Here is a 24,724-nt window from a genome sequence, read left to right as displayed (position 1 = left end):
GTTTATGTGCCAGAAGAGGATCTTAAAACAAAATGAATGACCTTACAATCTCTATTTAACCTTCGTTCTACACACTTGTGTCTTGACCAATTGCGTATGTAGTACAAAAATATAGAGAAAATCGCACAAAATTAATACAGTACTAATACGGTAGTGGCAATTCTGAAGGAACACAATACAAACAACATTAGAATCCCTCAACCCTGTACCTTATACATAGCAGCGAAAAATGTAAGCAAATACATCTCATCTGTCTACTACATTTTAGTACGCATGTGCTGAACTCCCGAACGGAGAGTAAACATTCATGTTACACGGTTACATGCACAATCAGTCATGATACAATAAAGTTAGACAAAAGGTACACTTTGGCACAAGTATTACAAGATATTGCCTGGTAGTTAAATTACAGAAAGACTGACCTACTTGGCTGGTGAGTAACTTTGCAAGCCATGCTATCCAGCATCGAGTTCTTTACTCATGAAAATCTAAAGCATTCACATATAAAACATGTCAAATTACCCATATTCTCGAGTTGCCAACAAGTATAAACAAATTCACATGGATATTGTAAATTAATGCTCACCTTTCCTCACCAAGCCCAGTACATCTGGGGGAGCTTGATACCAATGCCCCACCAGATCCTGCAGCAGAAAGCAAAATGGTCTCCTCACTATCCTGTGCGTGTGTAATGACATCACCATCTCCACTTAAAGGCAGAGACAACTGTTCTAGCATTACCTGGATGATTGACTAAGTACACTTTTAACGATACTGAACAGCATTCGATGGTCACCCGGTTACATACAAAACACTCTACATTGAATCAGAACTAGTGTTTCGGCTCCAGTTGCTTGAGCACAAACGTGTATAAGGAGCACAAGAATACAAGAGCAAGGACATGATGCTGAGGCTTTATAAAGCACGAGTGAGGCCTCACCTTGAGTATTGTGAACAGTTTTGGGCCCCTCATCGTAGAAAAGATGTGCTAGCATTGGAGGGGGTCCAGTGGAGGTTCACATGGATGATTCCAGGAATGAAAGGGTTATCATACAAGGAACATTTGCTGGCTCTGGGTCTGTACTCACTGCATTTCAGAATGATGAGGGGGGATCTCATTGAAACCTTTTGAATGTTGAAAGGCCGAGACAGAGTAGCTGTGGAAAGGATGTTTCCCATGGTGGGAGAGTCTAGGACAAGAGGGCACAGTTTCAGGATAGAGAGGCGCCCTTTCAAAACAGAGATGTGGAAAAAATTCTTTAGCCAAAGTGTGGTGAATTTGTGGAATTTGTTGCTACATGCAACTGTGGAGGCCAGATCATTGGGTGCGTTTGAGGCAGAAATTGATAAGTTCTTGATTGGACATGGCATCAAAGGTTATGGGGAGAAGGCCAAGAACTGGGGTTGAAGAGAAGGAGAAAAAGGATCAGCCATGATTGAATGTTGGAGCAGAATTGATGGGCCAAATGGCCTAATTCTACTCCTATGTCTTATAGTCTTTTAGAGTTTTCAGAATGTTAGGTACATTGTGGATCACATAATATATTCTGTGTCCTGCATAGAGTAAGGGTGATTTTGTTGAGACACACTGAGGGTGAGGTCCTGTTTGAAAGGCACCAATGCCAATGATTCCTTTGAAGGCCTCGCTGTGTCTCTTTCTGGGTCTGTCTGTCTCTGCTTTAGCCACTCAGATTGTCCTCTGCCTTCTCCCTTCAAACATTCACACACTGTTTCTTTATTTGCATAGTTCTGATCTTATCCTTTGTCTCTTCTTGCAATTCTCTCTGTCTCTGTCTCCACTGAACTCACAAGAAGAAAAGAAAACAGGAGAAAGAGTAGACCACCAGACTCCATGCTCTGGGCTGAGATATCTGGGGATTTGTTCCCTCTGAGAGAAGAAATTTCTCTACACCTCAGTTTCAAATGTCCAGCTCCTTATTTTGTAATGATGTTCGGTTGTTTGTTACTCTCTGACAGGTGACAATCTCTCAACATCAACCCTCTTGTGCCCCTTTTTATCTTATATGTTTGACTCCAGAAATCCTGGATTCTTTTAAACTCCAAGAAATGCGGATACTGACAATCTGGCCTCAGCCACTGTCTGACAGTCACTTCAGTTACTTAAACAGGCCCTTTGGCCCATCTAGTATTTAAAATGCCTAGTCCCAGACCATAGCCATTTATACTCCACCCATTCATGTACCTACATTCCAAATTTAGTCGTAGGAATGTCTTACACAACTTCACCATAACATCCAATCTCCTGTACACAATACGTAGATTTGTGAAGGCCAATTGCAACACATTACACTTAAATTCCATCTGCCATTTTTCTGCCCATTGAGTTATAGAAAAGTACAGCCCAGAGACAGGCCTTTCAGCCCACCTAGTCTGTGCCAAGCCTTTTAAACTGCTAAGTCCCATTGACTTGCACCCAGACCATCGCCCTCCATACCCCTTCAATCCATGTAACCATCCAAACTTCTCTTAAACATTGAAATCGAACTTGCAAGCATCACTTGCTCTGGCAGCTCATTCCACACTCTCACAAATCTCTGAGTGTAGAAGATTACCTCGTGTTCCTCTTCAACATTTCACCTTTCACCCTTAACCCACGATCTCTAGTTGGCGTTCCTCCCAACCTCAGTGGAAAATGCCTGATTGCATTAATCCTATCTATACCCCTGATAATTTTGTATGCTTCCATCAAATCTCCCCTCGATCTTCTATGTTCCAAGGAATCAAGACCTAATCTATGTGATCTTTTCTTAAAGCACAGTTTCTCCAGTTCTGGTAGAATCCTTTAAACTTTCTCTGTACTCTTTCAATCTTATTTATATCTTTCATGTAGGTTAGTGACTGCACACTGTACTACAAATTATATCTCTTGAAGACCAAGGCTCCCTAAACCTATCATCGTTGCCTTTGATTCTGACAGGCACATACAAGCAATGTGCTCTCAAAATTTCACATTTGAAGGCTTCCCACTTACCAAGAACCCCTTTGCCAGAAAACAGCCTGTCCCAACTCACACTTGCCAGATCCTTTCTGATACCATCAGAATTGGCCTTTCTCCAATTTAGAATCTGATCCTGTGAACCAGATTTATCTTTTTCTATATTTCTTTTGAAACTGATTGCATTTTGTTCAGTAGATGCAAAGTGTTCCCTTACACAATCTCCAGTCAGTTGCCCTTTTGCATTCCCTAAAAAGGCATGAAGTATTCCACACACTCTTTCGGGACTTCTCCGTATGGATTAAGGAAAGTTCCCTGTGTACATTTCACAAACTCAATCCCTTTTATAGAATGGGAGACCAAGTAGACAGTTAAAATGACCTACTATCACAACCTTATGATTTTTGCAACAGTCTGTGATCTCCCTACAAATTTGTACCTCTAAATCCTTCAGACTGTTGGGTGGTTTATAATATATCCCCATTAACATGGTCATACCTTGCTTATTCCTCATTTCCACCCATAAAGCCTAAATAGAAGAGTTCCCCAGTCTCTCCTGACTGATCACTGCTGTGACAAATTCCCTGACAAGTAACACCATTACTCTCCCTTTAATCCCTCCTGCATTGAAGTGTCTAAAACAATGGAACTCTGGAATATTGAGCTGCCAGTCCTGGCTCTCCTGCAACCAAGTTTCACTAATATCTAGTCTCATAATTCCATGTGCTGATCTATGACATGAGCTCATTTGGCTTTCCTACAATGATACTTGCTTTCAAATATACGCAGCTCAGAAGATTACTCACATCTTGCTCAACCATTTAATTCCTGACATCTGTCTCCATAACCTTTCCACTATCTGTACTGACACTTTGGTTCTCATCCCCTGCATTAGCAAACCTTCCTGTGAGGATATCCATCCCCCTTCAGTACAGATGCAAACCATTTGCCTTGAAAGACAGATGACTAACTGCGCAGTTGCGACAGAATAGTTCCCAACAATGATACATTTCATTTAGTTAGCGACCCACAGGCACAGATGAGGAGCAGCAAAGTTATTGAGGACAAGGAGCCCTCAAACAGTGATCCAACATCTTTGACACAAATATATTGTCTGGCCAGTAGTTGGCACTCTCACTTCTTTGTCAGATGGCTGTAGTTCTAATTTCTCTGACCATTTGTTGACAGCTGATCATTGGGACTCCTGATGCAGGATGGGTTTAGACACCATAGATACAAAGACACCTATTTCTCCCCAAGTGTGCGTCACCTACCACACCTATTGTTGAAGATTCCTTATTTTTCGTCTCCAAAAATCACAGTTAAAACATTTTCACATCACATTTATTGAACTTGAATCCATACATTGACACTAACAAAGATTTAATACATTGTGTTGTCCCACATAGGGTTGAAATCCATTAAACGTCGCAGAAGATCTTAGGATGTACGTACAAACTCAGAGATTTGAGGTTGCTTCTTAATTTGGTTCTTGATCTTAATTTCAAACTTAATTATTTTAAAAGCTCCAGATTTTAAACATATTTTAATCAACTAAATAACCCTCTGTGAGAATTAATGATCATAAAACTAACAAAACTAGGATCTCATGGATTGAATCACACAGTATTGCACACAAGATTTAAATCTATCAGTCAGAACAAGTGAGAGATTGAGCAGGGTGGGTTTGCTGTGATATTTATTGATGCTTCGGAACAGGTTGGTTGTGAGCGACTCATGACCCACCACACAGGAGAAAGTGGTGCCACTCTTCCACTCCTCAGGAGAAACCTTCAGCTGACTGGTCATTGTGTTCCAGCCTCTTCTGGGGTCCTTGGTCACTGGCTGGTTCACAAACCCTGTCTTCAGAAGGGTGTCATTGGCCATCCAGGCCGCATAGATCTCTGCGGGAGAGAACTTGGTGACCAGACACATCAAGGTCACAGTCTGATCGGTGTCTACCTCATCCGATGAAGGGAGGAGGAGGTAGACGTGAGGACGAGTCACAACACCACCTGGAACAGACAGAATCTCAGTTAGAATGAATCTTCCAATAATTCCCTCCTTACCCAACACATTCTGGTCTTGTACCAACATGAACAATTTCTAAATCTAAAAGGTTTCCCTTTATCTGAAACAGAAGTCTTTTCACCTTCTGCTCATCATTGGGATTTGTGGAGTGGAAATCTTGAACCTGCTGCAGTTTAGAGCTTCTAGTGAGGTTAGTCCATTCAGTTCAATCAATGGGAGTCGCTGAACACAGCAACTCGACAGAAAGTGGAACTCAGCCCCTGGACTTGCATCATCCTGTGCTGTTTGTTCCATCTCCCCTGGAGCAGGGGTGGCAGTCTCAGCTGTGTACGTGTGAGAGGGAGTGAGAACCTGTGGAACTCTCTCCCACTGAAAGCACTTAAAGAACTTTCATGTAATATATTCAAGAATGGGTTGTATATACTTCTTCATGTGAATGGGTCAAAGGATATCTGGAGAAAACAGGGATAGGGACTGAATTTGGATGATCACCCAAGACCAGATTGAATGGTTCAGCAGATCGAGAGACCCAATGGCCTGCTCCTGTTCTCATTTTCTATAGTCTATGACAGTGCTGGAAGGTGATAAATATGTCATATTGCTGAGATCGGACTCACACTGAATTCTGTCCACACGCACCTGTGTTCTTCCTGATGGATTTCTTCACCGGTGTTGGCAAACTCTCATCCTCTATCACACACGAGTTCTCAGCCCCACTGTTCCACTCTGCAGCAGGGACAGTCAGTCTGCTGGTGATCATGTTTTCACCTCCATTGCTGTCTGGACCCAGAGTTCTCACCCCATCTTCCCTCTTCCTTCCGTCCACCTGCCAGGTTACACTGAATCCCTGTAAATCACTGTGAACCACCTCACATAGAATGGTCGCTGTCCTCTTTGTCCAGATCTCTTCGAAGGAAGGTTTGCTTAAAGTGACTGAGGGGTGGGTATCTGACCAGTCATCTGGGAGAAATGTGACAATTATTACCTCACCATTCCCCAATGGACGAGTTTGTCTCTGACAAGATTAACATTTCTTGTTCATTTCTGGTCAATAATTTGCCAGTCCCATCAAGATGAGATGAGACCAATCTACACTGGTGAAGAAAGGAATCTCCCCTATTGAGCAGACAGGGTAAACACCCTGAGGGAATGTAAATGAACAAAAATGAACAAGATTGGCCCTTAGATTGTTTTTGCAGTTTCATGGTCACTTAAACTGTTCCAGCCACTTTAAAACAAATGCAGAAAATACCCAGTATTTCAGAGTGTGTCTGTGGAACAGGAAACCAAGCAAAGTTTCATATGAAAATCTTCCAGAAAATACACTTCATATTTCAAAATTTATGAGAAATGTTTAGTTTTTGTCACAAATATTAAAATGCACTCTTCTTCCCTATTAGGTGTAACTAACATTTGTTGCTGCTTTGTCAGAATGTTGTGTGTTCAAGCCACCCTCCAGAGGCTTCTACACATTGTCCGGGCTGATTATTCCCACACAGGAGCAGAGGGAGAGCTGCTCTGCTGGAAATTCAGTCACAACTGAGACTCAAATCAGGGGCTGGCATTGTGTTCAAAGGCAGAGGAAGGGAGCATTTTGAAAATGAGTATCAGCAATTTCAAGAGTGCCAGTCCAGTGAAATGGCCTGAAATCTCTTCTGGTTATGAAAGTATTTTCTGGGATGTGATTATTTCTATGGTGAAAGTATGGATAATGTTGGCTGTGGATTTACTTCAGGGGACTCTGCGGTTCAGGGTCTGTGGATTGTTTGTTTGGATTTTTTTAATTGTTTACACAATTTGTTCTTTCTTTTTCACACATTGAATGTTTGACGTTGAATTCTATTGTGTTTCTTTGTTTTGTGCCTGCCTGCAAGAAGAGGATCTCAAGGTTGTATATGGTGCACACACTTTGATAATAAATGTACTTGGAACTTTCAACTTCATCAGTTTACTCACATAACTAAACCAGGGCTGCACCATGATTTAGTGTTGACCTTAAATTCATAGCACAATGTAAACAATTTCAATAATGGGGTGAGTCCCAGGACCCTACCTTGGACGTTCTTCACTTGCTTCTTGATACGGGTGTTGGAGGGGGGATGAATCACTGTACAGCTGAAGACTGATTCTGTCTTCCACTCCTGTAAACTCACAGTCAGGAAGTGTCTGGTACTGAAAGTCCACCCCTGCTCCAGAGCGGTCGGTGTAGCGCTGGTGTTGGAGGTGATCACGGTGCTGCCTTTCTTCCAAATGACATTTATTTGGTCTGGGTAGAATCCAGAGACCACACACTCCAGTGTGGCCGTTTTCCTTTTCTTGGTCTCTTCCTGAGGTGGAGACAGCAGTCTGACCTTGGGACTTTTTATCTGAACTGGAGTACACAAGAAAACAAAGGAAATGTCAAACACTTTGACTCAGGTAACTAATGCTGGCTATTTAATTGCTGGTCTCTTGCCCACCTTTGGTACTATTGATCCGTGCTGACACTCGGGAAGATGAAGGAAATTCCTGAGCAGAGCACTCGTACTCCACCCCACTGAACCACTCCTCCACACTGATCTGGAGTTCGCTGAGCACTCTGTATTGGGACCCGTCCCTCTCCGCTTGATGGGTGTGAATCCCTTTAGTTATCTCCTTCCCGCCCATGTGCCAAGAGATGCAGGTATCTTCGGGATCTGTACAGAGAACCGTGCACTTCACAGTAGCAGTCTTGTCGATCCACAACTCTTCAATGTTGGGATTTTGAATAAAGACAGACAATTCTGTGGATTAGAAATGGAAATGCTCAGAATCTTATGGAGATATTTCTATTGGTTGTGTTAGGTCAAGACAGATCATCAGTGCATGACAGATGCATTTAATGCAAACAGAATAACAGAAACACCCAGGGAAGAGTAACGTGTCTCATATTCCAAAAGGTTTTGAAATCAGAACAAAGGATATGCTAACTAGGTTTCGAATCCCTTTCTAATAACTGTACCAATTGGTTAACTGTGAGACAGACAGAGAAGCATGCAGATTTCTCAGCAGAGACACAGTTCAATATATTCTTTGCTTGGAGACTCAGTGCCATTGATCAGTAACAATGAACACTGTAAATCAATGCAAATCCCTTTCCCTAACTGGGCTGAGCCTGGGATAAACTCAGTTTAATCATTTCACATCCCAACATTCCAATCTTACTGTGGCTGTGCCTCTCCCCATCTCTGTAAACTTCACCACCAACACAAACTTCAGAAAACATCGTATTCTTTCAACTCTGCTCACTCATACACCTGCACTACTTCTGCTGGTGCCTGTGATTTTAGCATTCTTGCTTACAAACACTGAAGCTTCTGTCTCACTTGAAATGAGCAGTCACGGTCAGAGTGTATCGTTAAGTTGCTGGGCTGATGAACTGGCAAAATGGGTTCAAATTCCAACCTGGTGGATGGAGGTTTAAATTCAATTCATCAATGCTTTTTGGAATAGAAAGATGTCTACGGAGGTTCTTGTAGTTTCATTCCCTGTGATAACTTCCGGAGAGAAGTCCCATCTGATCCGGCTGGTCTGTGACTCCAGACCTGCAGCAACACGGCTGAACCTGAATCACCATCAGGAATGAGGCAGCAAGTCCCTCAGTTCCAGAGTGATCAGTGATTGATAGGAAATGATAAATGAATAAAACAGCTCTTTGATCAAGTGTTGGGTCACCTGTCCTCTGGGTTAGTGTCAGTTTTGTGTGAAGTTGCTGAGGCCGTCTCCCAATGCACGATCATCAGTTCACGGACATTGCAGCTCTCTGTACTTTGTGTACACCATTTACACACTCGGTCACCTTTAGGCACGGGGCGTGTTTTTGCTCTTTGACATTTAGTGTGGAGGCTGATTGTGTTTGTGTCATGCTTGAGACCTTCAGTGAGACTGTGAGTCAGTGTCTTTGTCTGAAGAAAGAGCAGATGTAACACACACGGTTCCAGTCTGACTGGATCGGATCATCCGACAAGGTATGATGTGTATTTCTTAACCTTCCCCATTTCAGTAAGATTATGAGCATTTTTCCTTTAAAACCAAAAGTCCATGCGTGCAGTCTAGATGATCATTGTTGTGTAATATAACAAATATGCAAACTTATGTGTACACTGAGAGTCACTGAATTGTTAATCCTAGTTTAATCAGCACTTTAATGTGCAGGTTTCTGCAGGTTTCTAGGTTAGGTCCCATATCAGCCTGGTCTTGATGCTCAGCAGTCACTGGGAAATGCGATCCTCTCATAAAATCTGACCGAGTCAAGATCGCTCCCCTTATTGCTGAATGCTGGTGTTATTCTACAAGAAGCACATAATTCTGTCAATGTTTGGGTAATTCTATCAAAACATTTTCCTTTGTGACATTCCTTGGGATCACCGAGTTTCTCTCTTGGACTGAATTCAATGTCTAGCACATGGATCAATATAACTTTAGCAATTTGTCTGATCCAGGATTTACATACAAAGCATATCAGATTGAACAGGAGACTGGTTAGAAGACTGTGTCTTGTCTCACCAATTTGTCTTGTGCCCAACTTTATCAAAGGGTCATCCGTCCTTTGACTGAGTCAATTTGGAATTTCAGCCCCGTTCACCTTCATCACCTCGTGCCTCACAGCCACTGGGTGAAAAACAGGTTCCAGTTCTTGCTGACTGGAGTCAGACAGGAGGGAATCTGGCCAAGGAAACTGGAATTGGGATCTGAGTCACACTGAAGCAACAATGTACACAAATGAATGAGAGTATGGACAACCAGAAACACAAGAGATTTTACAGATGCTGGAAATCTTGAACTACCCACACAAAATGCAGGAGGAACTCAGCAAGTCAGGCAGCATCTATGCAGGGAAATAAACAGTCGATATTTTGGGCTGAGTGGCTTCACCTGTACTGGAAAGGAAGTGGGTAGAAGCCAGAATAAGAGGTGTGTGGAGTGGAGAGGAATACATTCTGTCAGATGAAAGGTGAGACCAGGTGAGGGGGGAAGGGTGTGAATGGGGAGGGGGTATGAAGTAAGAAACTAGTTGCCGATAAGTGGAAGAGATAAATGGCTGAAGCAGAAGGAATCTGACAGGACAGTGGACCATGGAGGAAAGTTCAGGAGGAGGGGAACCAAATGGAGATGATAGACAGGTGAGGAGAAGTGACGGAATGAGGGGTATCTAGTATGGGGAATAGAACAAAAGGGAGAATAGAGGAGCAGGGGATGATTCCTGGAAGTTAAGGAATAAGTATTCATGGAATCAGGTTGTCAGGTATCTGGATGGAATATGACATGTTGCTACACCAACCTGACTTCAGCCTCACCACGGCAGTAGAGGAGGCCATGGACAGACATGTCAGAATGGGAATGGGAAGTCAAATTGAAATAGATGGTCACAAGGATAATACAAATATGATTGGAGAGGTAGTCAGTTTGAATCATGTGTTTTCTTCTCTCTGTCTGTTAAACTTCAATCCCAATGGATACCAGAGGCAGGTCTGGAATCCAGTAAATAGACTGTAATGAAATTCAATGACAAATTGTACACACAGCCAATCACTTTATTTCACACTTTCCTGCTGAACAATGATACTCTTGGGTTGAACCATCTGAGAATGTTGCATTGAGATTACTCTGGTAAAATAACCTTGGCACAGGCTTCAAAAAACAGCTGGAACAGTTTCCACCTGGAAATGGAAGATTCATAGATTTAAGTGTTAGATATTTTCAGCTCTTTTCCCATGCTTGGAGAATGGGACCCCCACATATTCCCACTCTCTATCCTCTGTATATCGCATCCTATCAAGATGAGGTTGTGTCAGCCATGATAAATGCATGTGCTCTCTGAACCTGGTCAAGGATCTGAGGACAGAAGGTCACAACATTCACTCGAGGATTGGGCATCAATTCAAAAATAATCCAGGCACCTACATTTCAGTGAGTGGACAATTGACAGAACAGTCTCTCAGGAAACACTGGAAACAGACTCTGGAGACTGAAGCAAATACAAAATTGCAGAGATATTTTTTGAGGAACTAACACTGAGAAGACAGTGAAAAGGGGAAAGGGAGATTTTCTCCAGATGGTAAAGCATGAGATGTGAGCTTTGCTCACTAACTTAGTTTCATTATAACTACAAACAGAGACAACTAAAATGGACAGGTGACCTCATCTTACACCTTTCCTGCCCAGTAGATGAGGTTAAAGCCGCTGGTGATATGAGTTGATTCAAAGTGCAAAGATCATCTGTACATCACTCAACCAGATTGACAGTATGGACAGGAATTGTGTGGGAGTACCAGTTAAGTAGTTTAGTACTGTAAATTAATTAATTTTTCTTCAGCCATCACTCACCCTCTTGATACGTCATGTTGACCTGACCACTGAAACCGGAAGGTGCGTGATTCACTTCACAAGTATATTTCTGTTTCTTCCATTCCTGCACAGGCACTGTCAGGTAAGCGATTGTTTCAAATGTACCATTAGATCTCTGAGTGGAAGGGAGAACGATGCCTTCTTGGGCAGATCCAGCTTTTTTCCAGGATACTTTAATGTTGTCGGGAGAGAATCCAGATATCACACAGCCCAGGACAGCATTTGCTTGACTGTGGATCACCTCCCAGGATGGAACAAGGGAGCTGAGCTTTGGAGCTGTAACACATTTAATATCTGTCAGTACATGATTGCTTTGCCCATGTTTTGAACTTCATTCCCCCTCATCCCAGGCTAGTTCCCCAATTCCAGCCCTCTCAAGAATGTTGTTAATTTACAGCTGATCTGATGATCTGATGGCTCACACCAGTGAGTGGGAGGGCTGGGTGTATCACTTGGGCCTCCCAGCAGTGTGTCCCACTATGCTATGATAATGCAGAGAGGTGGGTCATGGGGTTGAGGTGCAGACCTGCCGTGATCTAATTGTTTAATGGAGAATGACTGATACCAGTTCCTGTGAGCAGGAGTACATGGTGTGGTACTGTTTCCACTGGTGATTTTGGGAAACACAATTTTAGGTTCAATGGGAAAAAGAGCAGATGGACAGGAGGAAATTATTTTGTTATAACTGCAAAGGCTGGTTCAGATCTGTGAGAAGATGGTTAAAGAAGGGCAGTGGGGTGGATTCCTTCATCACATTCACCAGGGATGCTTTTACCAGAGGAGGGGGCAGCTGCAGGGTGGAGGGGAAAGTGCAGGAGGAGTGGGGTAAAGTTTAAATTGTTGTTCTGTGTGCAGGGGTACGATGGGCCAGCGGTGTCTGTATGTGTACAGGAGCTGATCTGTAGGGAAGGTTTAGTGGGAGGGGTGGTGGAGAGGCTTCCAAAAGGAGTGGATACAATGGAGGCAGATCAGCATATGTTTCATCCACCCTCCACTGATACTGATTTTCACTGACTTCAGGAGGTCGTTTCCCACCCCACACTCCCCCTCCCATATCAACTTCCATATGTTTTCTCACTGTCATTTTAGCCTGGTGTAATTCTGCTGTCGTATGAATAGAAGAAAAGAGTTAATTGCTGTGCCCCTACATTATCTGACAAAGGTTCCTACTCTAGGGTTATGCTCAGAGATCCATGCAACTTTAAAGAGAAAATTTTATCTCATACGAACGTTGAGGTGTCTGGAACTCCGCTGTCACCATCTTGTTTGGCTTGTACCCTGCCTTGCAGGAATATACTTTATTCTTCCAGTCCGCTGCAGAGACTTGGAGGAAGCTGCTCATCATGTACTTTGAATTTTGCCCCAACACCGCCGGGTAGTTCTTGATTCCTGTGGTGATGTCCCCACTGTTAGTGGACCATGTCTGATTGATGCTCTCAGGCTGATAGTCCTTGACCAGACAGAGGAGGCTGATCATTTGGTCAGATTCTGTGTTGCAGGAAGGAGTGATGTAGACTGATGGTACAGACTTGACCTCTGAAATGGAAAGAAATTCACAGAAGGTTTTGTAAATAAATGCATGGCGCTCCAACCTCACCATTCCCAACATCCTTTCCTCTCGCCAGATTTACAAACTCACTCTCCAATCCACATTGATAAATATGTTACTACGAAAAAGTCTTAGGCCCGCTAGCAATATACATGTGTCCAAGACTTTTGCACAGTACTGTTTATAAATGAGTAGTTTCCAAAATTCTTCACCCCATGAAACAAAACTCTCACCACTTCAACACCCAGCTGGGAATCTGTGTCACTGAGCTCAGAGGCTATGGGTCAGTCTCACAGTGGAGGCTTGAGCCCACAGTCACAAGTGTGCCCCCAAACCCCACCCAGAACCGTACTGAGACAGTCATCCAATGTCCGATGTGAAGTCGATGCCAACATTGAGTTTGCCTTCTTTACCACAGACTCAACCTGTAAATTCACCTTCTGGGAGACTCGCACGAGGACTCCGAAGTCTTCCGCACTTCTGATGCACCCTCTGCACTACTTGATGCATCTGACACCGCCTCAAAATTCAACCCATGCAACTGAGGAAGAACTTCAACCGCACCGAGCCTGTGGGAATTACAAGCCAAACGCCTTCCCAACACACCAGGCCAAGAGTCGCACTGAGATGAATGGTGACTGTGATCCTTTGACAAGTCTAGTCTGCGAGGGAATCATTGAGGTGGAATCCCCAGTTTAATCCTGGGAACTCCAGCAAGGCCCCGTGTCATGTGGTGGAGTGTGGTGACAGTTCTGGTGGCATCTGTCACTCAGTAAATCTTGGTGCACAGTGGTCTGTGGAACTGTGAGACTGACTCCAGTGTAAGTGGCTGGACACTGGTAAATGGTTCACTTTGGGAATGCCAGCTACAGCCAGCACCATTCAAACCACAGTATCTTCAGTTTCCCTTGTATTGAGCAGCAGGGGAAAGGGATGGTCAGCTGTGGTCTGAGGAACCTTGCTGCTGTTTATCAGCGTCAACCCTTGACAACAAGGGAGTTATGGGACCAAAGACCTGGGACCATCAGGACGACCATCAGTAATCTGTGTCTATCTATTCATCTACCACACAGTCAGTAACTTTAAATTCCTGGGTGTCACTATCTCAGAGGACCTGTCCTGGACTCAGCATATAAATGTAATTGCAGAGGAAACAGGACAGTGCCTCTACTTCCTCACGAGTCTGTGGAGATTTGGCACGATGTCTAAAACCTTGATAAACGTCTATAGATGTGTAGTGGAAAGTGTATTGACTGGCTGAATTATGGCCTTGTATGGGAACACCAATGCCTTTGAATGGAAAATACTGCAAACGATAGTGGATTCAGCCCAGTACATAATAGGTAAATCCCTCCGTTCCATTGAGCACATCTACATGAAATGCTGTCATAAGAAAGCAGCATCTATCATCAAAGATCCTCACCACCCAGGCCGGGCTCTTTTCTCACTGCTGCCATCAGGCAGAAGGAACAAGAGCCTCAGGACTCACAGCACCAGTTTCAAGAACAGTTACTACCCTCAACCACCCGGCTCTTGAATAAAAGAGGATATTTACACTCATCTATTGAGATGTTCCCATAAACAATGATCTTGTGGCGACCCACTTCCTAGCGCACTCGAACCGGCTCACAAATAGCCAGCGCGCCGGCACAAAGGCCAGTCCCAAAAGGGCACCAAGTCTGCTTCACCAACAAAGGGAGAAGCCCGCGGGGGACTGTGAGTATGTGCCCCCTACAGCATCCGTGCCCAGGGAGGGTGGGATGAGGGAGGCTTTAAAGCAAGGCTGTGAAGTTCGAATAAAATCTTCTTTAACTGCAGTTTACCGACTCCGTGTCATTATTTTAGTGCTGCGTGTAGCACACCGCTACAATTGGTGACCCCGACGGTCCAAACGATATTTGGACCGGAGATGAACGACGCCGCATCTGTTCATGCGGTTTCGTTAAAACTGCCAAGCTTCTGGACGCTGCGACCTCACCTCTGGTTCCAGCAAGCAGAAGCCCAATTCCAAGTTCGGCAGATAACCTCGGAGGACACACGTTACTACTACGTGGTGAGCTCCCTCGACCAGGAAACAGCGGCCCAGGTTGAGGAGTTCATACAGTCGCCCCCGGAGGACGGCAAATACACGGACTTCAAAGCCCTACTCATAAGGACTTTCGGACTCTCACGGCGCGAGCGGGCTGCCCGCTTACTGCACCTGGATGGTTTGGGGGACAGACCTCCATCGGCTTTAATGAATGAGATGTTGACTGTGGCCGGGGGACACAAGCCCTGCCTCATGTTTGAGCAGGCATTCCTGGAGCAGCTGCCCGAGGACATAGGCCTGCTGCTGTCCGATGTGGATTTCAGCGACCCCCGGAAGGTGGCAGCCCGGGCGGACTTGCTGTGGAACGCCAAGAAGGTGAGTGGGGCGTCCGTCGCACAGATCACCAGGCCACGCTCCCAGCAGCAAACCAGACCAGGCCCGGCCACAGAGCCTGCTAACCCCAGAGGCCGGGGTGTGGAGCCCAACGAGCAATGGTGCTTCTACCACCAGCGGTGGGGCGCAGAAGCCTGCTGCTGTAGCTCGCCCTGAAAGTTCCCGGGAAACGCCAGGGCCAGCTGCCGCTGATGGCTACGGTGGCTGGCCATCGGGATAGCCTCCTGTATGTGTGGGACAAGAGGTCGGGACGCCGCTTTTTGGTCGACACCAGTGCCGAGATCAGCGTCTTACCTCCGACGAGTTATGACACCCGCAACAGGGCACTGGGTCCCCCCCTGAGGATGTGAACGACAGCACGGTAAGGACCTACGGCACCCGTACGGTGCAGCTACAGTTCGGCTCCAGCCAGTTCACGTGGGACTTCACACTGGCCGCCGTAGCCCAACCGCTTCTGGGTGCGGATTTTTTGCGGGCTCACAGCCTGCTGGTCGACCTGCCGAGGCAGAGACTGGTCCACGCCGAGACCTTTCAGACGTTCTCCCTCGGAGAAGCCCAGTTGCCAGCCCCACACCTAGACTCCATCACGCTGTCCGACAATGACTTCACCAGAGTCCTGGTGGATTTCCCATCGGTTCTGGCACCGCAGTTCACGGCAGCCATGCCCCGACACAGCGTACAGCACCGCATCCCGACCCAGGGACCAACCCTCCACGCCCGTGCTCGGTGGCTTCCCCCGGACAAGCTCTGACTGGCGAAGGAGGAGTTCAAGAGGATGGAGGAATTGGGGATCATACGGCGGTCCGACAGCCCATGGGCCTCCCCCCTGCACATGGTGCCCAAAGCAACAGGGGGCTGGAGACCATGCGGCGACTACTGCAGGATGAACGAGGCTACCACACCGGACCGCTACCCTGTGCCGCACATTCAGGGCTTTGCAGCAAACCTGCATGGCGCACGGATCTTCTCCAAGGTAGACCTCGTCCGGGGATACCATCAAATCCCGATGCATCCGGACGACGTCCCCAAAATGGCACTCATCACCCCGTTTGGCCTTTTCGAGTTCCTCCTCATGCCATTGGGCCTGAAGAATGCTGCACAGACGTTTCAGCGGTTAATGGACGCGGTGGGACGCGACCTGGACTTTGCTTTCATCTATTTGGACGACATCCTCATAGCAAGCAGCAGTCGTCAGGAGCATGTGTCCCACTTCCGTCAACTCTACGCCCGGCTGAGTGAATACGGTCTAACAATCAACCCGGCCAAGTGCCAGTTCGGGCTTGACACCATCGACTTCCTGGGCCACAGGATTACTAAAGACGGGGCAACCCCTCTGCCCGCTAAGTTAGACGCAGTCCGCCATTTTCCCCGACCCACCACGATCAAAGGCCTTCAGGAATTCGTGGGTACGGTGAATTTCTACCACCGCTTCCTCCTTTCAGCTGCTCGAATCATGCGCCCCCTGTTCGCCCTGATGTCAGGTCCGGGCAAAGACATTACCTGGGACGAGGAGTCCGCCGCCGTTTTCAATAAAACGTAAGAAGCCTTAGCAAACGCCGCGATGCTAGTGCACCCCAGAATGGACGTCCATACCGCCCTCACAGTGGACGCATCTAACACGGCAGTCGGTGGGGTGCTGGAACAACTCATCGAGGGGCGCTGGCAACCCCTGGCGTTTTACAGCAAACACCTGCGGCCACCGGAGCTCAAATACAGTGCTTTCGACCGGGAACTGTTGGTGCTATACCTGGCAATCCGGCATTTCAGGTACTTCTTAGAAGGTAGGCCCTTCACTGCGTTCATGGACCACAAACCGCTTACCTTTACGTTCACGAAGGTGTCCGATGCCTGGTCGTCCCGCCAGCAGCGCCATCTGTCCTACATCTCTGAATACACGACGGGCGTCCGGCACGTCTCGGGTAAGGACAATGTCGTGGCGGACGTGCTCTCTCGCCCTAACATTCACGCCCTTTCCCAAGGGGTAGACTTTGAGGCGCTGGCAGAGGCGCAGCAGGCAGACGAGGAGATCCCAAATTACAGAACTGCAGTCTCGGGTTTGCAGCTCCAGGACCTCCCCGTAGGCCCAGGTGAGAGGACCATACTCTGTGACGTCACCACGGGCCAACCCCGCCCCGTCGTCCCGGCAACCTGGCGGCGGCGCGTTTTCCGCTCCATTCACAACTTAGCGCACCCATCCATCAGGACAACTGCCCGGATGGTCTCCAACAGGTTCGTTTGGCACGGACTCCGCAAGCAGGTCAGTGAATCGGCCAGAACGTGCATGCACTGCCAGACGGCCAAAGTGCAGCGGCACACCAAAGCTCCACTGCAGCAGTTCCACCCCACCCATCAGCGTTTCGACCACATTCACATGGATATCGTGGGCCCCCTGCCAGTGTCGCACGGAGTGTGGCACCTCCTGACTATTGTGGACCGGTTCACAAGATGGCCAGAGGTGATCCCGCTCACCGACACCACCTCCGAATCTTGCGCCCGGGCACTGATCGCCACCTGGGTGTCCCGCTTTGGTGTACTGGCCCTCATTACCTCCAACAGAGGCGCCCAGTTCACCTCCAGCCTGTGGTCAGCTATGGCCAGCCTTTTGGGGACTCAGCTGCACCACACCACTGCCTACCACCCACAGTCGAACGGACTAGTGGAGCGTTTCCACCGTCACCTAAAGTCGGCTCTCATGGCCCGCCTGCGAGGAGCTAACTGGGTGGACGAGCTTCCCTGGGTCCTACTCGGCATCCGCACGGCGCCCAAAGACGATCTGCACGCCTCGTCGGCCAAGTTGGTGTATGGCGCACCCCTGGTCGTCCCCGGGGAGTTCATACCAACCCCAAGGGGGCACGAGGCAGAACCCGCAGCAGTCTTGGGCAGACTACGCGAGAGGCTCGGCAACCTGGCCCCCATACCCACTTCGCAGCATGGGCAGAACCCGACGTGCGTACCCAAAGACCTGCAGAACTGTAAGTTTGTGTTTGTCGAAGGGGTGGGCATTGGCCACCGCTGCAACGGCCCTACGAGGGGCCGTTTACGGTGCTGAGGAACAACGGGTCCACGTTCGTGCTGGACGTTGGGGGGAGAGAGGAGGTTTTCACGGTGGACTGACTCAAACCGGCCCATGTGGACTTGGCGCAACCGGTCGAGTTTCCGGCACGGCGGCGCAGAGGCCGACCTCCCAAACAGGGTCCGGCCCAGACTGTGGACATTGGGGGGGTGTATCGCCGGTTCTGGAGGGAGGGTTTATGTGGCGACCCACTTCCTAGCGCACTCGAACCGGCTCACAAATAGCCAGCGCGCCGGCACAAAGGCCAGTCCCAAAAGGGCGCCAGGTCTGCTTCACCAACAAAGGGAAAAGCCTGCGCGGGACTGTGAATACGTGTCCCTACAGCATCCGCGCCCGGGGAGGGCGGGATCAGAGAGGCTTTAAAGTGAGGCTGTGAAGTTCGAATAAAATCTTCTTTAACTGCAGTTTACCGACTCTGTGTCGTTATTTTAGCGCTGCGTGTAGCACACCGCTACAATCTCACTTTAAGGACTCTTTACCTTGTTATTTCATGCTCTCATTTATTGCTATTTATTTAGCTTTGCATTTCAACAGTTTATTGTCTTCTATGCTCTTGCTGTTTCATTGATCCTATTTGCAGTTACCACTCTATAGATTTGCTGAGTACGCCACAAGAAAATGAATCTCAGAGTTGTATGTGGTGACATATATGCTGTTAATAAATTTCTCTTTGAACTTTGTGACATCAGATGACGATTTCCCAGTGCTGGGGAGTTTTTGAATTGTAGGCTTAAAGTGACCATTCCCTTCCAACATCACCCAGACTAGATTGTCATGTTGTAGTTCAGTTTGTGGGAACAAGATGCAGACAAGTTGGATATTTAGTCCCCCCATATGAAGTGACACAATGCAGAAGTACTTGCTGGGTTGGGAAAGGCTCCTGGATGTTCTAAGGTTTAGAACTCAATGAAAAACAAATTATTTTCATCAAAACAAATTTAGTAAAATAAAACCAGAAACAGTGTAGTTGCCAGAAATCAGATTGACAGAGCCTGGTGAAGGGTCACTGATGTGAAACATTAACTCTGTTTCTCACCCCACAGATGTTCCCTGAACTGCTCAGTGTTGGCAGTGCAGGAGGCACAATAATGTCAGTCGGTGAGATTTGCAGCTGAGGATCTTTTACATCCTGGGACCAGCAGGTGGTAAGTACAGTTCTGTCTGGATCAGTGTTCCTCTGGGTCTTTATAAAAACACCCATCAAACTGACAGCAGCATGGTTGAGGTAAAGAGGGGAAATGGAACTGGGTGGGTCACAGTGTGCTGGGGTGAAGAGGGGAAGGATCTGGGTAGAGGGCATTTGGAGACAAACACTTTGATAGGTAAGGAGTATTAAATAGGCTTGAAGGGTAAGGATGAGAGATCTCCTTCCCTGAGGGACATCAGTAAAACTGAATGGTCATCATTAGTAATGACTACATTTAAAAACAATACCAATTATTAAGATGTTGGAAATCTGACCACAGATCCAAATCTGTTGCAGATTATGATGAACTGAGTTTAAATTTGTCAGTTTTCTTGTGGTGGTATCCATGGACTGTTCATCCATCCCTCTGCACTATTCATCTGCTTTGATGTACTGCCCTATTTCCCATCACTCCGAATCCAACCTTGTGCCTGTCCATTGGATCACTGTGTCCATGGTGTCCTGGACAATATTTCTCCTTCAATAACATCACCAGAACAGACTGTCTGATCGTTCTCACCTTGCAGTTTGTGGATTCTGCTGTGTGCAGAGTGGCTCCACATTCCCGACTCTACAACAGGGCTGTACTTTGAAACTACTTCATTGCCTGTGAAGAGCTCGGGGACACCATGAAAGGTGTCTTTAAATGTCAGCACTTTATCTCACAAACACTTTTACTGAATCACCAACAACACTGGTTAATGTAGGAAAACACTTGTTAAACAAACCTAGTCGGGGGATGGAGGAGGGCAAGAAATTAGAGCAGTTGCTCACAAACTAGAAAATCTGCAGATGCTGGAAATCCAAACAACACACACAGAATGCCAGAGGAACTCAGCAGGCCAGGCAGCATCAATAGAAAAGAGTACAGTCGATGTTTCGCACCAAGACCCTTCATCAGGACTGGAGAAAAAAGATGTCAGAGTAAGAAGGTGGGGAAGGGAGGGGAGGAAGAAACACAAGGTGATCAGTGAAACTGGGGGGGGGGGGGAAGGTGTGAAGTAAAGAGCTGGAAAGTCCATCGGTGAAGAAGAGAAAGAGCTGGAGAATGGGTGATCTGATAGGAGAGGACAGAAAGTGATGGAAGAAAGGGAAAGAGGAATAACAGAAGGAGCTGATGGGCAAATAAGGAGATAAGGAAGAGGGGAAATGAGAATGAGGAATGGTGAAGGGGGTGTGGATATTATCAGATGTTTGAGAAATTGATGTTCATATCATATGTTGGTGGCCACCCTGATGGAATATAAGGTGTTGCTGTGCCAACTTGAGCATGACTTCACTGCGGCAGTAGAGCATCCATGGATTGACATGTTGGAAAGTGATGGGAAGTGGAAATAAAATGGGTGGCCACTGGGAGATCACGCTTTTTTGGGTGGACAGGACATAGGTGCACGGCGAAGCGGTCTTCCAATCTATGTCGCGTTTCACCAATATACAAGAAGCCACACAGGGAGCACCAGATACAGTAGCTGATACCAAGGGACTCACAGGTGAAGTGTCACTTCACCTGGAAGGACTGTTTAGGGCCTTGAATAGTGGTGAGGGAGCAGGTGTAGGGGCAGGTGTAGTAGTTGTTCTGTTTGCATGGATAAGTGCCAGAAGGGAGATCAGTGGGGAGGGATGAATGGACAAGGGAGCTGCATTGGAAGTGATCCACAAGGGAGTCACATTTCAAATGATCCCTGCAGAAAGCAGAATGTTGAGGGTGGCGGTGTAGAGGGAAAGGTGTTCATGGTGTGCGGATCCTATTGGAGATGCGGAAGTTACAGAGAATTATCTGCTGGACAGGGAGGCTGGTAGGGTGATAGGTGAAGACAAGAGGAACCCTATCCCTGGTAGGGTGGTGGGGGGATGGAGTGAGAGCAGACGTGTGTGAAATGGAAGAGGTGTGGTTGAGGGCAGTGTTGCTGGTGGAAGAAGGGAAGCCCCTTTCATCGAAGAAGGAGGACCTCTCCTTAATTCTGGAATGAAAAGCATCATCCTGAGAACAGATGCAATGGAGAGGAGGAATTGAGAGAAAGTAATGGAATTTTTATAAGAAACAGGGTAGGAAGAGGTTTTGTCCAGGTAGATGTGAGAGTTAGTGGGTTCATAAAAGACATCAGTGGATCGGTTTTCTCCAGATCTCCGTCTGCGAACTGAGAATAAGCAGTTCATTTGAACAGTGAAGTTCAACTCGTGTCCCGTGAGTGTGTGATGGGACAGGTTGTGGGAAGCTTCACTCTGTGTCTAACCTCTGCTGCCTCCGCCCTGGGAGGGATGGGACAGTGTAGAAGAATCCTTGTATCTAATCCATGGCTGCCAGGACACTACATGGGAGCTGTGATCTGCATTTAATTCATCCTCTGTGTACTCTGGGGTGATTGTTGGAATCCCTTTGAGAAAGTATTTCCCAGATTTACAAGATAAATACTGATTTCATTGAATGACAGAGCAGAGAGTGAGGCCATTCATCCGATAGTGTCTGTGCTTCCCTTTAGCTGAGCAAATCCAATAAACCCATTGGTCTCTCTGCTCTTCCCTGTATCCCTACAAAAGGCGGATCTCCTCCTGTTCCCTCTCTACACTCACTATTGGCCACCACCATCATTCAGGCGGTGTGTTCCAGATCACAAACGTTCATCAACAAACCTTCCTTTAAATGCTCCCCTATTACACATTATTGACTTGAACGCTTCCCTTCCCACCCCACCTGCACCACTCCCCCTCCCCCGCCCACCAATGCAAGGCTGCCCAGAATGTGTGAAGGAATTGTGATTTCAATTCCCTGCCTTACCCTCCTGCACCACTTCCACACTGACTTCCCAACTTCAAAATTCTTCCCCACTATACCCCACCTCACCCATCAGGGAATAAAACTAAAACCTTAATCCCATCAATTAATCCTGGGATATCGCTGACACTTTTGCTGTATCCCGGGACGGACCTCACGCCGGACATTACATGATGGGACTGACACCCACCTGTACCCTGGGGATATTGAGCCATCAATCAGATCATACATGTGTAACCATTCCCTCAGATTATGTCTCAATCCCATTACCTTCAACATGAAAGCAGCCGACAGTAAAACCCGATCCCAATAACTTGACACTGAACAGATCCATTGTTGTCACTGACAGGGAACGAGTTCAACTGCACTGAAACGCTCAGCCCCTGAACGTGGCTTCAGTTGGTGCTGAGGATCAGAAGCCAGACTTGAACCAAACACTGAGCTCACTCAGCACAACCGGCCGGTGTCAAGGCACAGTCTGGTGACAAGATCCGACCCCATTCCCCTGAGCCTGTTCCCGGTCTGTGGACAGTTCACTGGTGGGGTGGGGTATGTACCCTTGTACTGTTACTGGGCTCTAGAGAAACCCGCCGGTTCAGGGAGATTCATGTACTTGCTCTAAATATCTCACTGATTTCAGTCGAATCACCGAATTCGCCAAAACCGTAAATAAAATTCTCGTGCATGAAGATACAATTGAGAAGTTGGTTTTACCTGAAGTCACTGTCAGTGAGGTTCCTTCGCCCCAGTAGTAAAGACCGTACGCCCAGTTATTTTGTATCCAGTACAGTATAGTCACAGTGATACACCACTGTACGATAACCTCCACCTCTCTCACAGTCTCCCATAGTGTCTCTGATCATTAATGTTCCTCATAGCCCGACCATTTACTGTCACGTGTAGATGAAAGATCGACACCTGACCAGGTCGATCGGTGACCCATTCTCACTCATGGGTCATGGCTGTGAGCTGCCCTCTGAAGTGATCTCCTGAGTCCTTCGATCTGTCCAGACTCTCTCATCAGGAATTTGGGCTGACAATCGATTGTAGGGATGCCGAAGGGAGCACACCAAAGACATGGACATGATTGTCGTGATCACTGCTGCCCTTTCCCTCAGCGCCCGAACGGCAGGCGCTCTCGCTGGGTTTTTGTCCCGGTCCAGTCCCGGTCTCTCTCACTGTGTCTCTCGCACAGTAATAGGTGGCCGAGTCGTCCAGTCTCAGGCTGGTCATTTGCAGATAAAAGTTGCTGCTGTCCTTGGAAGCGGTGAACCGGCTCTGGACTCCAGGCGCGTAATACTTGTTACTGTCACTATAATACGCTACCAACCATTCCAGCCCTTTCCATGGGACCTGTTTCACCCAGTGCATCCAGGAGTTGTTGATATCAAACCCACTGACTGCACAGGACAGTGTGTGGGACTGTCCGGTCTTTACCACCGCTGACTCAGGCTGTGTCAGCACGATGTCGGACCGCACGCCTGTCAGTAAAAAAAAGCAGAAATTAATAAAATGTTCCACGGGCAGAGGTTCACAAAACCTCCGAGAAACAGCTGGTACCGGGAGGACGACAAGCCGCGGGACACCCACCTGCCAGACAAGACAGGAGGAGACAGAGATAAGGAACGACCCCCATCGCCCTGAACACTGAGCCGGACTTGGACACTGTTGAGATCGGTGGCTTCAGCTCAGGCCAGCTTTGTCCGGAGCCGTAGTGAGCGCTGTTTAAATAGGGACGTGGGCTGTGAGTGAGAGAGGGAGCCGCGGTTTGAACAGGCTCTCACACACTGAAACCAGAGGCGCAGCTTCCTGTCCCCGCCCACAGCAGCGATTTCAATTCCCCAAAAGATGTTTGTCTCTGCAACAGGCGGCAGGTCAGCGTCAGTGACCAGATCCGGATTAAAGATCTGTCACACTCTGATCGATTCATCAATTTCAGCGATGAACAGTTTGTGTAAACTGAAACACACAGAATCCCAGCGAGAGAGAATCAGAGACACCAGTCAGTGGGCAGACATCCCTCTGAGAGACAGGGACTGAGAGACACCAGTCAGTGGATAGATATCCCTCTGAGAGACAGGGACTGAGAGACACCAGTCAGTGGACAGATATCCCCCTGAGAGACACCAGTCAGTGGACAGATATCCCTCTGAGAGACAGGGACTGAGAGACACCAGTCAGTGGACAGATATCCCCCTGAGAGACAGGGACTGAGAGACACCAGTCAGTAGACAGATATCTCTCTGAGAGACACCAGTCAGTGGACAGATAACCCCCTGAGAGACACCAGTCAGTGGACAGCTATCCCCCTGAGAGACACCAGTCAGTGGACAGATAACCCCCTGAGAGACAGGGACTGAGAGACACC

At 47.3% G+C, this 24,724-nt stretch overlaps 1 gene segment (V, D, J or C); it reads right to left on the bottom strand.

Annotated features, from left to right (window-relative positions):
• Positions 1–4,286: 4,286 nt before the first annotated feature.
• Positions 4,287–23,366, bottom strand: LOC140716234 (Ig heavy chain C region-like). The segment is given in 7 exon segments: positions 4,287–4,971; positions 5,627–5,947; positions 7,041–7,358; positions 7,447–7,749; positions 11,333–11,629; positions 12,584–12,889; positions 23,071–23,366. Coding segments are annotated over 6 exon segments (1,902 nt in total).
• Positions 23,367–24,724: the final 1,358 nt, after the last annotated feature.

Source organism: Hemitrygon akajei, chromosome 25 (genome assembly GCF_048418815.1).
Source record: "Hemitrygon akajei chromosome 25, sHemAka1.3, whole genome shotgun sequence".
Classification (NCBI taxonomy): Eukaryota; Metazoa; Chordata; class Chondrichthyes; order Myliobatiformes; family Dasyatidae; genus Hemitrygon; species Hemitrygon akajei.
Note: the sequence above shows the minus strand (reverse complement) of the source record. Positions and strands in the feature narration are given on the sequence as shown.